Here is a 13,019-nt window from a genome sequence, read left to right on the forward strand (position 1 = left end):
ATGTAGAGATATCGAGATTATCTTATACTTTAATTTTGACGCTTATTTTTATTATTTATTAATTATACATTTATAATTAAATTATAAGCACATAAATACACATAATTCACATAATACTCAAATATTTCATTTTTATTACTTCAAAAAAAGAGTTACAAGAGTTGACCTAGACTATTACATTGACAAAAATGCTTAGCCCTGAAACCCGGGCGTTACAATAAGGCCTTTCATTGGAGATGAAAAGCTTCAAGCTTGTAAGGACATTGTCCTCCCTGTGAAACCTTAGGTTTAAGAAATTGTCCACTCACTCATCTCATAATCGTCTCTTCTTTCATTGATTGTTGATTCCCTAATCTGGTTTATGTTTTTGGCAGCATTGATTGGTCTCAAAGATAAATGAATATGAGGTATGAGAGATACAATAAATTGTGGAGGTTATCGTCTGGATGGGAACTCAATTCGACGAATCCTTCCTAAAATCATAAAACTCAGATGTTGGTGGTGGTTCTTCATATGGATGGGAACTCAATGATTTTGGTGGTGGCTCCCCTACAGAAATTGAATCACCAAATTGACCTTTCAATCTAATTGAATTCACACTGGCGCCGATGGCAGTGTTGTTTTATAAAAATGAAGCGGAGGTCATGGGGTGTAGTTGCAACGGGGGTTGTGATGATAGAGCACTGCCATAATTTAGAAAGGAATGAGTGAGATACATGTTAGATTAAGTGTCTAAGGTCTTAACTAAATTGGTATAATCTTGATGAATAAAACTAAAGTCTTTTTTGGGTTGCCCTCATAATCAGGAAATAACTTGGATTGATAATACGAGAGAGATAAATGATTTATTAATATATTATATGATTAATATATTAATTAGAAATAGTAATAACTAATTAAGAATTAATATGAATTAATATGAAATTAACTACGGGTTAATTAGAATTAATTTGAGGAATAAGGACTGGACTGCAATTGTTCAAGAGTTGAGCAAATGAGAGAATCCAGAACCTTCCAAGACGCGATCCCAATCGGCCAATCGACCAACCCCATCGACGAAATCAAAGTGCCCAAAGTGCCCACTGCCACTGGTCGACTTCTTTCGGTCTTAATCGACTGACGCCGTCTTCAACGTCCAACGAAGAACGAACACAACGAGCCAGTAACTTCGATTTCAACGACTTCTTCTGGTCTGATTTCTCCTTTTTCAGTCTTCTTCTTCTGTCGATTTCAACTGAGTTTGGTTCATTGTTTATGATTTCTGTCGATTCAACTGAGTTTGGTTCATTGTTTATGTTTTGGGTGTCATACGTGAGTATATTAGCTTCATAAGAGTTATTCTACATTACAATTCTTGTGTTCGATTTATTGTTTATGTGTTGGGTTTGATTCTTTCACAGTTCTATGATTTAACTAAAACTGAACTTATCATTGAGTTTCTTAGTTATGTCATATGTTTTGGTTTTGAGTTTCTCAGATGAACTTGTAACTGGTTTATGTAATGCTCATATGCTAATGTTGATGTATGTAATGATGATATGGTAATGCTTATTTATTTGATGCTGATATGGTAAATTGGTAATTATGATTTTCTGTTTTTGTGTAATGCTCATATAGAATCGGGGGAGCGGGGGCGGGACCGGGGGCTATGTAAACGGGGGATCCGAGGGCGATACTGAGGGTGTGGGCAACAACTGATTTCGGGGCAATGACTGGGTAACTACTTCCGTTTCCGTTTGGTCTCGTTGACATCCCTAATTTATTTATGTAGTGTTTTTTTTTTCCTACAAAGTTATTTTTTTAACTTATTTTATTATTACTTTTTATGTAAGATTTTGAATAAAAATAATGGAAGAGGAAACACCCAAAGATACTGCGGAAGTACGAGCAGAGTCCACACAGAAATCAAGAAGTGAACGACCGCCGTGAAAATCAACCGTCGTCAATTTACCGACACAGCTCTAAACCTAATTAACCTCCGGTTAGTTACTTCCGATTTCAGCAAATGCACTATGCATCCGTAGCTGTATAGCACATAATTTACTTCATATCGTATTTGTGATTCAAATATCTGTCGCCAGATCCGGTGAATCAAATGGATGACTTTGGAATGTTGGCAAGAGACTTAGGATTTCGGCCTCAAGGAAAATCTACCCCGATGAAACCGTCCTCATCAGCTACCGCCACTGAAGAGAATCATATATTCAGCGACGTGTTTGGTGGTCCGCCTAAACACACAAACAGCTCTAAATCGACATCGGCTATGACAGATTTTGATTATGATGTGATCTTCAAAAATTCAGCCCCCACGAATAATGAGGAAGCTAAAAGCAAAGCTACATCTGTGAAATTGCCCGTTTACGATAAACCGGCTTATGATAACGACATTTTCGACGGATTGTCAGGATTAAAGAGTAAATCGATGTCTTCTTCTGCTTCTCCGAGATACGAAGAAAACATTTTCGCATCGATGTCTACATCGCCGTCTAAACGGAATCAACAGAGTGATCATTTCGATGATCTTAAGGGGAATCCAAGTCGAGCACAGAAAGTTGCACCTACCAAGCAGAATCGTAGTAAGAGTCCTAGTGGTTTTGATGATCTGATTCCTGGCTTTGGAAGTGGCAGACCTGCGACCAGTAACAGGTACTATGCCTCTTTTGATATGCGATTTAGGTCTCTGTTTCATTATTTACTAGTTACTACCGACAAGATTTATGCATTGTTATCATTTAGTTTATACTGGGCATACAAATCACATTAACTTATATTGTTGAATTTCATCTGTTCTTAGTCTTAAAGTATAACCCAGAACAGAAGTGCCATTAACATTGTTAGGTTTATATATGGATCCAAAAATTGAAGTCAAACTAATATGAGTAGTTTCTACCACTGGAAAGTGCGGATTATCTATATTTACTGAAGAAGGTTCAAGTGTCTGTTAGTTATCATTGAAGTTGCATCATATTTAGTATCAATATCTTGCACAATGTTTGTGACTTTGTTCTAAGAGATAGTTAACAATGGTGCAAAGGGATATGCTTATGGGAAACTCCACATGTTTGGGGAAAGACTTGGCCTTCATGGTTTACTTATACTTTTGGTTTCTGAAAAGCACTGTCAGGAATTTAGTAAGCAAAGTCAAATACTTGGTATGAACTCCCACTACTTTGAAGTTTGAACCTAAACATGCTATTTGTTCTTCTTGACTACTTACTAGTTACTTCCATGAAAGCTCTTTTATGCTAATATTGTTACTCAATAAGCTTTTATGGTCCACAATTTTTGTAACATTTTCTTTTCTCACAGATCAAATTCAGAGCCCACCCCAAAATCAACCACCAATACAAAGGAAACTTCTAATACAATGCATAATCTGTTTGTGGTTCATGAGTCTAGCTCAACCACTGCTAATTCACACCAGAGTTTCTCCATCGATCCACTAGAAGAGATTGGCAATGTCAGTAAATTTGATAGCCCAAAAACCAGAGGATCATCAGCAAGTAATGGTACTTCAGGTAAATCTGCAGCTGCCTTCACAAGTAAAGATTCAACACAGAAAGCTTCTTTTAGATATTCCGAGAGTCGATCACAGGAGATGCCAGCAGTTCCCAGAAACCATCATAGATCTTTTGATGAGTCTACTTCACCACCTTCAAGTTCTCAATCAGAAAATATCCAGGTGGCTGATGATATATGGCTCACCGTGTCAGAGATACCTCTGTTCACAAAACCAACAAATGCTCCACCACCTTCAAGACCCCCTCCTCCAACTCCAAGGCATATTTTAAAATCAGAAAGAGGCTCATTACGTTCAAATTCCAGAAAAGTTGGAAATGGTTTATCTTCACCAAATTCCTCTAAATACCCTCAAAGTCCTACACCATTCCAGGCTGCAGCCACTAGCCCCCTGTCTGATTCCCACTCAGCTGAAGAGATGGACTCGATCTTAGCTGCTGCTGCAATGAAGGAAGCCATGGACAGAGCTGAAGCTAAATTTAGACACGCCAAGGAAGTAAGAGAAAGAGAACACGTAAAGGCTTCTAGAAACAAAGAATCTGTACAAGATGAAGAGAGAGAAAAGGGTAAGCAAGCAGTAGAAAGGGCAACAAGGGAAGCACGTGAGAGAGCAGCCACTGAAGCTCGTTTGAAGATGGAGAGAGCTGCTGTTCAAAGAGCACAAGCTGAAGCCCGTGAGCGGGCAGCCACTGATGCACGGGAGAAAGAGAAGGCTGCTGTTGAGGCTAGAAAAGGAGGTGCTCAAGAAAGGACAGCAGCTTCTAGAATCAACCAACAAAAGATGGATGATGAATTTGAATCATTTTTCAGCAGTGGTTCTCGATCAAGCAGTGCCCCAAAAAGAGGACAACAAGGGGCCCACACCAACATAAAGAAATCATCTGTCACTGTCAGTGTCGCAGACGATCTTAGCTCCATGTGTGGAGGTATGTTTTTGTTTAATGATTGAGAAGAACATGAACACATGGGCTCCATGTGAGTGATTTTATAGTTGCTAAAAGTTTTGTGGTGAAAATCAAAGGTGGAAAAATTCAAGTAGAAGTTGAAGGGGAAAGTGAGGAAAGACGAAGGGCAAGACTGGAAAGAGAGCAACGTACGCAAGAGCGTACGGTATGTAAAGAGTTTTCTTAATAATGGTTTTACCATTTTAACCCTCCTCGTGAGTCATGACATGACATGTGATTTGTTTAGGTTAAAGCATTGGCTGAAAAGAATGAGCGGGATCTTCAATCTCAGAGAGAACAGGAAGAAAGACATGTAAGTATTTTATTATTTAATAATATTTATCTTCTTTGTCTGATTTATTTTTTAAACATTAATATTATTTCTCAGAGAATTGGTGGGGCTTTAGATACTGAAATCAAGCGGTGGGCTGCAGGGAGAGAGGGAAATTTACGTGCACTTCTATCCTCATTACAATATGTATCGTCTCTTTCTTTCTTTTTTATGCTTTTTAGATTTTAATTTGAAGTTTTAAGATTTTTTTATTATGTATTTAATTGATTGCAGGTACTTTGGCCTGAATGTGGGTGGCAAGCGGTTTCATTGACAGATCTGATAACCGGTGCCAATGTGAAAAAAGCTTACAGAAAGGCAACTTTGTGTATACACCCTGATAAAGTTCAACAAAAAGGAGCTACTCTTCAACAAAAATATGTTGCTGAAAAGGTCTTCGATATACTTAAGGTACTACCTACTTACTTGCTTATTTATTTAATATCAACATTAATTACCCAAACTTGTTAGAAAGGCTAAAACCAATATTCATCTCGGAACATCTTTAAATTGTCCGTTAAAATCAAATCAATCATAATTTTTGAGTTTGATTGATATGACGATAGGAGGCTTGGAACAAGTTCAACTCGGAGGAACTCTTTTAAATCCTCCACTTATGGGGCATGGCTTCCAAAACATGACACGTGGCAAAGCCAATGTTTTATGGTCTTGTATTTGTGTATATTATATTATTATTTTTTGTTATGTTATGGTTGGAAGGTTGAATATATGTATTTGCCGATTCTTTTTGCTCCCTATTTGAGCTTCCCATGTATTAAAAAAAAACTGTTAACAGTCGAGCCTCGGTGTATTAGTTTCGAGATGAATATTATTTTGGATGATTTTTGAAGCACATTCTTCTTGATGTACCATGTTTATACCTATTCTATTAAAATATTGTAATTTTTATATATTACTGCCCTCTACATGGATAGGTTATTTCTTTAAAATACAATACTATAACAAGAAGCAAAGAAAATATGATGTACAAGAGATGCAAAAACCAAGATTTTAAGTAAAACCCTTTAGCACAATACCATAAGAAAATAAAAATAAAAAAGTTATATTACAATCTCAAAGGTATTACAACCCTGGCACTCCATGTAGAGGGCAGTCATATCAAATTTAGAGCGGATACTGAATTTTGGTTTCAGCCTGCATCCCCTATCCAAATGTTGCCCGTGAGCTTCACCCAATCTATCCCGCACAAACTCTAGATTCACCTATTCATGAGTTGCAAATTGCAATCAATAATATTCAAGTTTGATGATACACAATGTGAAACCAATGTAAACATGCATAGAATCATCAACTTGTAAATGTAAAAAAGATGAAGTTATAACTACCTCGTTGTCTCCATTGAGTTTAAGTTCACAAAGAGGACAAAAGATAAGATGTCGACTTTGTTGCAATTCTCCTTTTTTGCATATGGGACACCAAACCGCTTTTTGCACCTATCGCCACAATGTATTCATACTTAGTTACCCTTAAATGGCAAAAAAATAGTTGGTTGCTAAGCATTTTACCCTAGTCATCAACACCTAAAACTTAAAACACACCAACTCTTGGTAATAATACCTTGTCATCATTTAGCTGCATATTCTCAAAAACAGCACGAGCTAAATATTCATCTTCTTCCTCTTCCCATACTTTGATATACCCATCTGGTTCTGCAAATAGAAAGAAAAAGAAAAATTAAATTGCAAAATAATTGCTAAAGAGCGTAACAATATCACAATATGTAGATATAAACAACACTTAACCTTTTCCAATCTGTTCACTTTCAAGATCCTCATAAAAAATCTTCTGCATTTCCAACAAGATTTCTTCACATTCACCTTCGTATGCTGCATGAAGACCATCATATTCCCATAAAATATCATCACTAGTTTCTGGTTCAGGATTCATAGTTTCAGAACAGCTTTCCATTGGTGTCTCTTTAATTTTTCTGAGTTCATCAGATACGATGTCTTGGAAGGTTGATTTAATCAACTCCTGCAATGAAAAAACTTAATTTAAAGAAAACCATATATAAATATATTAAGTCACCACAATGTAAGCAAGACAAACCTCGTGCCTAAGAGAATGGTCTTTTGAATCAGGTAACCTCATTTTCCATAGAAGCCGATTCCGGTCCGCTCGAACCCTGTTGTAACAGTTCTCCCTTAGCTACAATATAAGAATAAAAACTTATAATTCCACAAATAGAAGCAATGTGATTGAGAAATTTCGCAAATGTAAGTATATCAGCACTTGATGTTTATCTTAAACTATGATGTAGATTCATGTCAGTTATCTAATTCGAGAAAATTTCTGTTGTTTTCACATTTATTTCCCACGATTGTGAATCTTACTTCTGGTGAAAACGTTCTCCAAATTGTGAAATTTACTTGACTAATCAACTACAATTTGAACATTCCAGCCCAGAAGGAGAGTTGTTAATGGAAAAAATATTCGCAAAATTAAATACAAATTGAGATGATCATGAATCAACAAGAATAAGGTATTCGCAAATTTTCAACAAAGATCCATACTCACCTTGTCTTTCCATTTGGGATAATTATTAAACGCGATATGAGATTTGATAGAGGACCTTGTTGGAGCTTTTTGCTCTTCTTCTCCGGCTACCATTGCTCCAATCCGTCGCCTGCTGCTGCCAACAGTACTAAATAATTTGCACCAAATTTGTGATGTTGTGCGAGGGTTTGAAGAAAGGGAGTTGGGATTCGGAGTTGTGCAGTTCTCGCGCGCTACAAGATACGGGGCCAAATCGGTAGTTTTTTGATCGGTTTGACCCGTATTTCAATCGGTATACTGGGATTTAGGGCTTTGGTAGAAACCGACCAACACCAAATAATTTTGTGCTTAATAAACTTGAATGATTCAGTATTAGTGTTTGATAAAGTTGCTGAACATATCTATTAAAAATATATTATAATTTTAACATTTTAACAAAAATATCATAATATAAATTACAAAATACATTATTACTTTTGATATTAGGTCTGACAACTGTGTTTTGTTCGGGTTGGCGGGTCAAAATATACCAACCCGAACACGACCCATTTAACTATACAAGTCACGGGTTGGCAGGTTTGGAACAAAAACTCATATATGACCCGTCAACCCACTTATTTATACGGGTTCACAGGTTGGCGGGTTCGTGAGTCGGATTCTATAAATAAAATTGATAATTAAATATGAATAAATTTTTGATGCAAACATATCCGAAATTTAGAAACTTAAGTCTTAAACATCCAAATGAAAATTACAAACATTAATGGAAACATGTTCAAACTAAAACATTAACACAAACATAAATAAATTCAATTGTATGCTTCGACGTCGTTCGATAATGATTCAATCATTCATGTCGTCGTTCTTCGTAAGTTTAGTCTGTCGTTCATCACATATGGGAGACCGGGAGAGGGCTTATTCGATTTTGTTTGTAAGATACTGACATTATTTAGTGCAAACGTCAAACGTGTCGCGATGCAAATCAACAAATGGTTACCCATTGGTAAAATGGTCAATGATATCGGGTATCCTATACTAGTATAAAGTATAAATTGTATAGTGTATAATACTTAATACAATTTAAAAAATATAGAATTTTTTATTAAAATTATAAACAGGTTGACGGGTCAAGCCGTATATTTTTTTAGAAACTCATATATGACATGTTTAATAAACGGGTTGACGGGTTGAAAAACTGAACCCAAACCCGTTTATTTTGTGTCGTGTAGCGGGTAATGTCGAGAATTGTCAGGCCTACTCGGAAAAAAAACAACACAAGAAGTTGAATAGAAGTTTAAAGATAAAATATGTATGGAAACAACGCAAGTATTCTTTTAAAATCAAATTCTAAAAGCGATATAAGTTTTCTTGCTCAGAAAAAACAACACAAATCAACTATATGGAATTTGATTCTACCCCAACATCTTCCAAGCAAAAAAGTAATAATAAATGGAAGTCTTACCAGTAAACATCGCGAAGGTGACACAAACTCAGAAAATATGGCAAAGCTTTCAAGCACTCGAAGCTATTGCTTTTGTCGGAGAAGCAACACCTACTATTGGGAGGAAGTCGTCGAAAAAGCAACAATCGAGAAGTAGGCAGACGCGATGCACATGGTTGGCGATGGTTTTCGATGGGCAAAGGTCGTTGGTGGTTTCCAGTGGGAGGATGCCACCAGAGAGATTGTGGTGGACGGTGGTAGTCGAGTTCTTATGAAAGAGAAAAGACGAGTTAGAAATGAATTTAATCTGGGAGATCAAGAGATCTAAGGAGACTATCAAGAATTTGGTTCGCGGTCAGTACTTTTGGGAAAAAGACCTGGAACTGTAACCGAACTGGGTAGTACCGACCAAGTATTGTACCGAATAGGAAGACTCGATTCGTGTTTGGGTCAATACATATTTTAGTTTGATGGTTGGTTTGACAGGCTTATTGCTACATATTTCCACATATTTCTACATGACCCTCTTCAACTAAAACAATTTCCACCACCTATCGATCGATTTCATGCACTATATCTTTGTACATGGACACCGTCTACAAGATACAGATGTTGGAAAAATGGGTTTTCCTTTTATGAACACAAATTCAGAACCTCATTCATTATAAAAATAGATAATAGTTATATATTTGTGTTCTCCTCATTGATACCTTCATGTTGGTATATTATACGCCTAAATCAGACTTTAAATAAATGAAAAATTAATCTTTATTGTGAGGCAGTTGGATGAATTGTATAAAGAGGTTTATTGGATTTAAGTCATCCCATATAGGTGAGAATATGAAAAAGAAATTAATCTTTATTGTGAGGCAGTTGGATGAATTGTATAAAGAGGTTTATTGGATTTAAGTCATCCCATATAGGTGAGAATATGAAAAAGAAGTGGGTGTATATATATATATATATATATATATATATATATATATATATATATATATATATATATATATATATATATATATATATATATATATATATATATATATATATATAAAGACTTATTAGCCTTAAAAGACTTAAAGAATTATTAACCTTAATAGCAAGACTCTTTCTAGCCCACATAGAGGTGCAAATGCAAACCAAAATGGTTTCAGTTCACTAAACTTGGGTGTGAACACGCGTTCTATAAACACGAATGCGCCATTAGGCCAACCATAAAAGTTAAGGGTTTTTTCTTTTTACTAAGTAATTATTTTTCATAACAGAAACTTTAATGCAATTTCACTTTTAAAACCTTATTAAACACATAATTAAATATTGATTTTGGTTGCAATCTTATATTGTGTAATCAAGGAGCGGTTATAGTTTGACTATATGAATACAACTTCTCTGCCACCAATTTTAATTTTAAAAAAACTGAAAATCAGATTGATTCATTTCCTCTGCCCCTATCTACTACTACAATTTGTTGTTATTTTAAAGGTAACATCTAAGCATATAAAGGTTCGGTGTCTTGAAGAATCGTTGTAATTGTTGTATACTAGGAAACAAACATCTTATTACAGTGATTTGTTTTAAGGACACTATATTCAACACACATCCCAACATAAATTTGTTTTTCTATTATTATTTCATGAATTACCATAACTATATTCATATTACATTTGAATACACTATGCAAACCATGTTTAGCAAGTGTTTGGCATCAAAAATCCCTATATAAAAAATAGGATTTTTGTCATTTGACAGCTAAAACATATATCCCTATGTATAATTATTTACCTTGAAAATCATTGTGTTATATATAAATGCATTGAACCGTCTCATATATAACCCCAGTGAGCGTTGTTATCGTTAAATTCTATTCAACTAATGATAACAAGTTGATTAATTCTATAATATGAACTGTCGTTACACTGAGACAAATTATGGAGAAAGGATTTTGCCCATTTCACATGACCAATGTTGTCTAGCCAACCACATTGAGTCTCGATAGCTTGAGACTCAATTTGATATTGAAGTCTCAATTTGATATTAAAGTCTATCAAATTTTGTTTAAGATAAAACATTATATACGATTTGCATGTCTACTAGAACAAATGTTCCACTACTTTACTTCAACCAAACCTACACGGCTACACCACAAAGCCACAACCGTATTCTAAAAAAAATACCCAATATATTAATATATGGGAAGACATGAATAAGGGAAAATTATATTTGCACAAACATAATGGTTATGAAGGCTACTAACGTCCCCGATTCATTCTTTTAACCTCATCAAGAACCAGGACTAAGATTTAACACTCAGTGTCATGCACAAGCTAGTCAAATACTATATGTATGGTCTAATGGTTTATGTCCATGGAAACCATTATGAACATTGAGTGTAAGTAGCTCCCCTTTAAGAATGATACTACATATGAAAATCATTGGTAACATGTGTTAGGGATATGCCCATTACTAGTATATACGTTACAACAATATATAATCTTAGGTACTCAACTCTACCATACTATGTTGTTTTGTATCATATTTGCACTGTAATTGTCCAAGATTCTTAAACTTCAACCTCTAACTTGATTATTTCGATGATTTTCAGAATTTCACTATAATCGTCCTCATACATCACAATTATATATATATATATATATATATATATATATATATATATATATATATATATATATATAGGGTTAGGTTAAAGTGTTTTTTTACATTTATTGTGTGCTACAATGTACCAATAGAAATTTAATAAAATTATATTATTATATAATTAAATAATGATAGGTATTAAATGGTTTCCATAATTATATGTATATTAAATGATATCCATAATTATAATTTTCTTTTTATGGAAATTAATTAAATTCGTCATTAATGTCAGCAATAACATTCTTTCAGAATGAATTCGTATCTAGGTTTTTATGTTAGCAATAACATTATTTCAGGACTCACTCACTTAAAATACAATAAAGTTGTATGGAATATGAAGAATGGTGTATTCTAGTAGAATATATTCTCGTTCTCCTAAAATACACTCTTATTATTTTATATATGACTTCATTCTGAAAGAATATTATTATTGACATTAATTACGAATTAAGTTAGTTTCCATAAAAAGGAATTATAAATATGGATATCATTTAATATACATTTAATGTTTACTCAATTCTTATTGGTGCATTCTAGCACACAATAGATGTGAGAAAATTTGAATCTACCTCTTTCTCTCTCTCTCTCTCTCTCTCTCTCTCTATATATATATATATATATATATATATATATATATATATATATATATATAGTTTTCTCATTTTTTTTTATAATTTACCAAATCCTAGTACTCCCCGGGTACTCGTTACTCGCTAGTTGACCGACCTCGAAATGCCAAAAGACTTTTGCAACACTGCTCACTACGCAACATGATGGTGACACAGTTGATTACATGAGCTTGTATGTGTTACAAATTTGACCTAAAATGAAAAACAAGAATAAATATTAGTAGAAAATTTAATTTATTATTTATTGAGATGTGAATAAGTAATTAGATGCGTCTAAAACCTTATGCAAATCGTCCTAATCACATCTCTTGTGTTCGATGACACCGAAGAAACCACCATATTTCTTTAGTTGAAATTCTCCAAGTTCAGAGGTAGGGTTTCTTGCTTACTTACTAATCAAGGGGTGCAATACTCTTAAACAAATTATTTTGGATCCTATTCCATATTCTTGACAATAAAAAAATGTATTTTTAAACCTCATTTTAGGGTTAGGGTTGCTATTAATTGATTAAATCATGATCCATGGTCTAATCATAATGTTATTGTTTAAATGCTTTTGTTTCTTATTTGATTTATGTAATTCGAAAAATACACACTATGATGCAAAGACATGCAACCCAAAAATATGTGAACGTGTATTTTTTGCAAACATCAATCGTAACAAAATTAATAACTGTAAATAAAAGGGGATTAATATTTTACAAAAGTATATTACTAGACAACTTAGAGCCACATAACATATCTGGAAACAATCCCTAATATTTTTCTTAATGTTGGTGAAAGTTTCCGGGTTGGTTAACACAAAACAGAACTGAAAACAATTCCTAATATTTTTTTTTTCATGTTGGTGAAAGTTTTCAGGCCGGTTAATTCAAGATTATGAAAGTAAACAAGGAGCTCTCAAAGCTTTTTTTTTGCATATTCGATTTGATGAATTCATTTTCAAATATTGAAAAAAACAATTTTGAATTCTTGGTTGTAAG

The 13,019-nt window shown here is 34.1% G+C and overlaps 2 protein-coding genes across 3 annotated transcripts; one reads left to right on the forward strand and one right to left on the reverse strand.

Moving 5' to 3' along the window:
• The first annotated feature begins 1,849 nt into the window (after positions 1–1,849).
• On the forward strand, positions 1,850–5,647 carry LOC111908456 (auxilin-related protein 2). Of its 2 annotated transcripts, none has more exons than XM_023904284.3 (7): positions 1,850–1,981; positions 2,082–2,646; positions 3,310–4,445; positions 4,541–4,629; positions 4,711–4,941; positions 5,029–5,205; positions 5,361–5,647. In XM_023904284.3, exons 2-7 carry the CDS (start codon positions 2,096–2,098, stop codon positions 5,397–5,399), a joined length of 2,223 nt encoding a protein of 740 aa, XP_023760052.1. In that variant the 5' UTR covers positions 1,850–1,981; positions 2,082–2,095; the 3' UTR covers positions 5,400–5,647. The 2 variants fall into 2 exon arrangements, with proteins under 2 accessions (XP_023760052.1, XP_023760053.1); XM_023904285.3 differs by having other exon boundaries at positions 1,867–2,646; positions 4,711–4,776; positions 4,852–4,941.
• Positions 5,648–5,775: 128 nt separating this feature from the next.
• Positions 5,776–7,639, reverse strand: LOC111908457 (uncharacterized). The gene is made up of 6 exons (XM_023904286.3): positions 7,333–7,639; positions 6,865–6,963; positions 6,558–6,789; positions 6,373–6,464; positions 6,141–6,248; positions 5,776–6,017 (listed from the first exon to the last, which is right to left on the reverse strand). The coding sequence occupies exons 1-6, from the start codon at positions 7,423–7,425 to the stop codon at positions 5,856–5,858; spliced, it is 786 nt and encodes a 261-aa protein (XP_023760054.1). The 5' UTR covers positions 7,426–7,639; the 3' UTR covers positions 5,776–5,855.
• Between the last annotated feature and the right edge of the window lie 5,380 nt (positions 7,640–13,019).

This window comes from Lactuca sativa, chromosome 9, assembly GCF_002870075.4.
Source record: "Lactuca sativa cultivar Salinas chromosome 9, Lsat_Salinas_v11, whole genome shotgun sequence".
Taxonomy (NCBI): domain Eukaryota; kingdom Viridiplantae; phylum Streptophyta; class Magnoliopsida; order Asterales; family Asteraceae; genus Lactuca; species Lactuca sativa.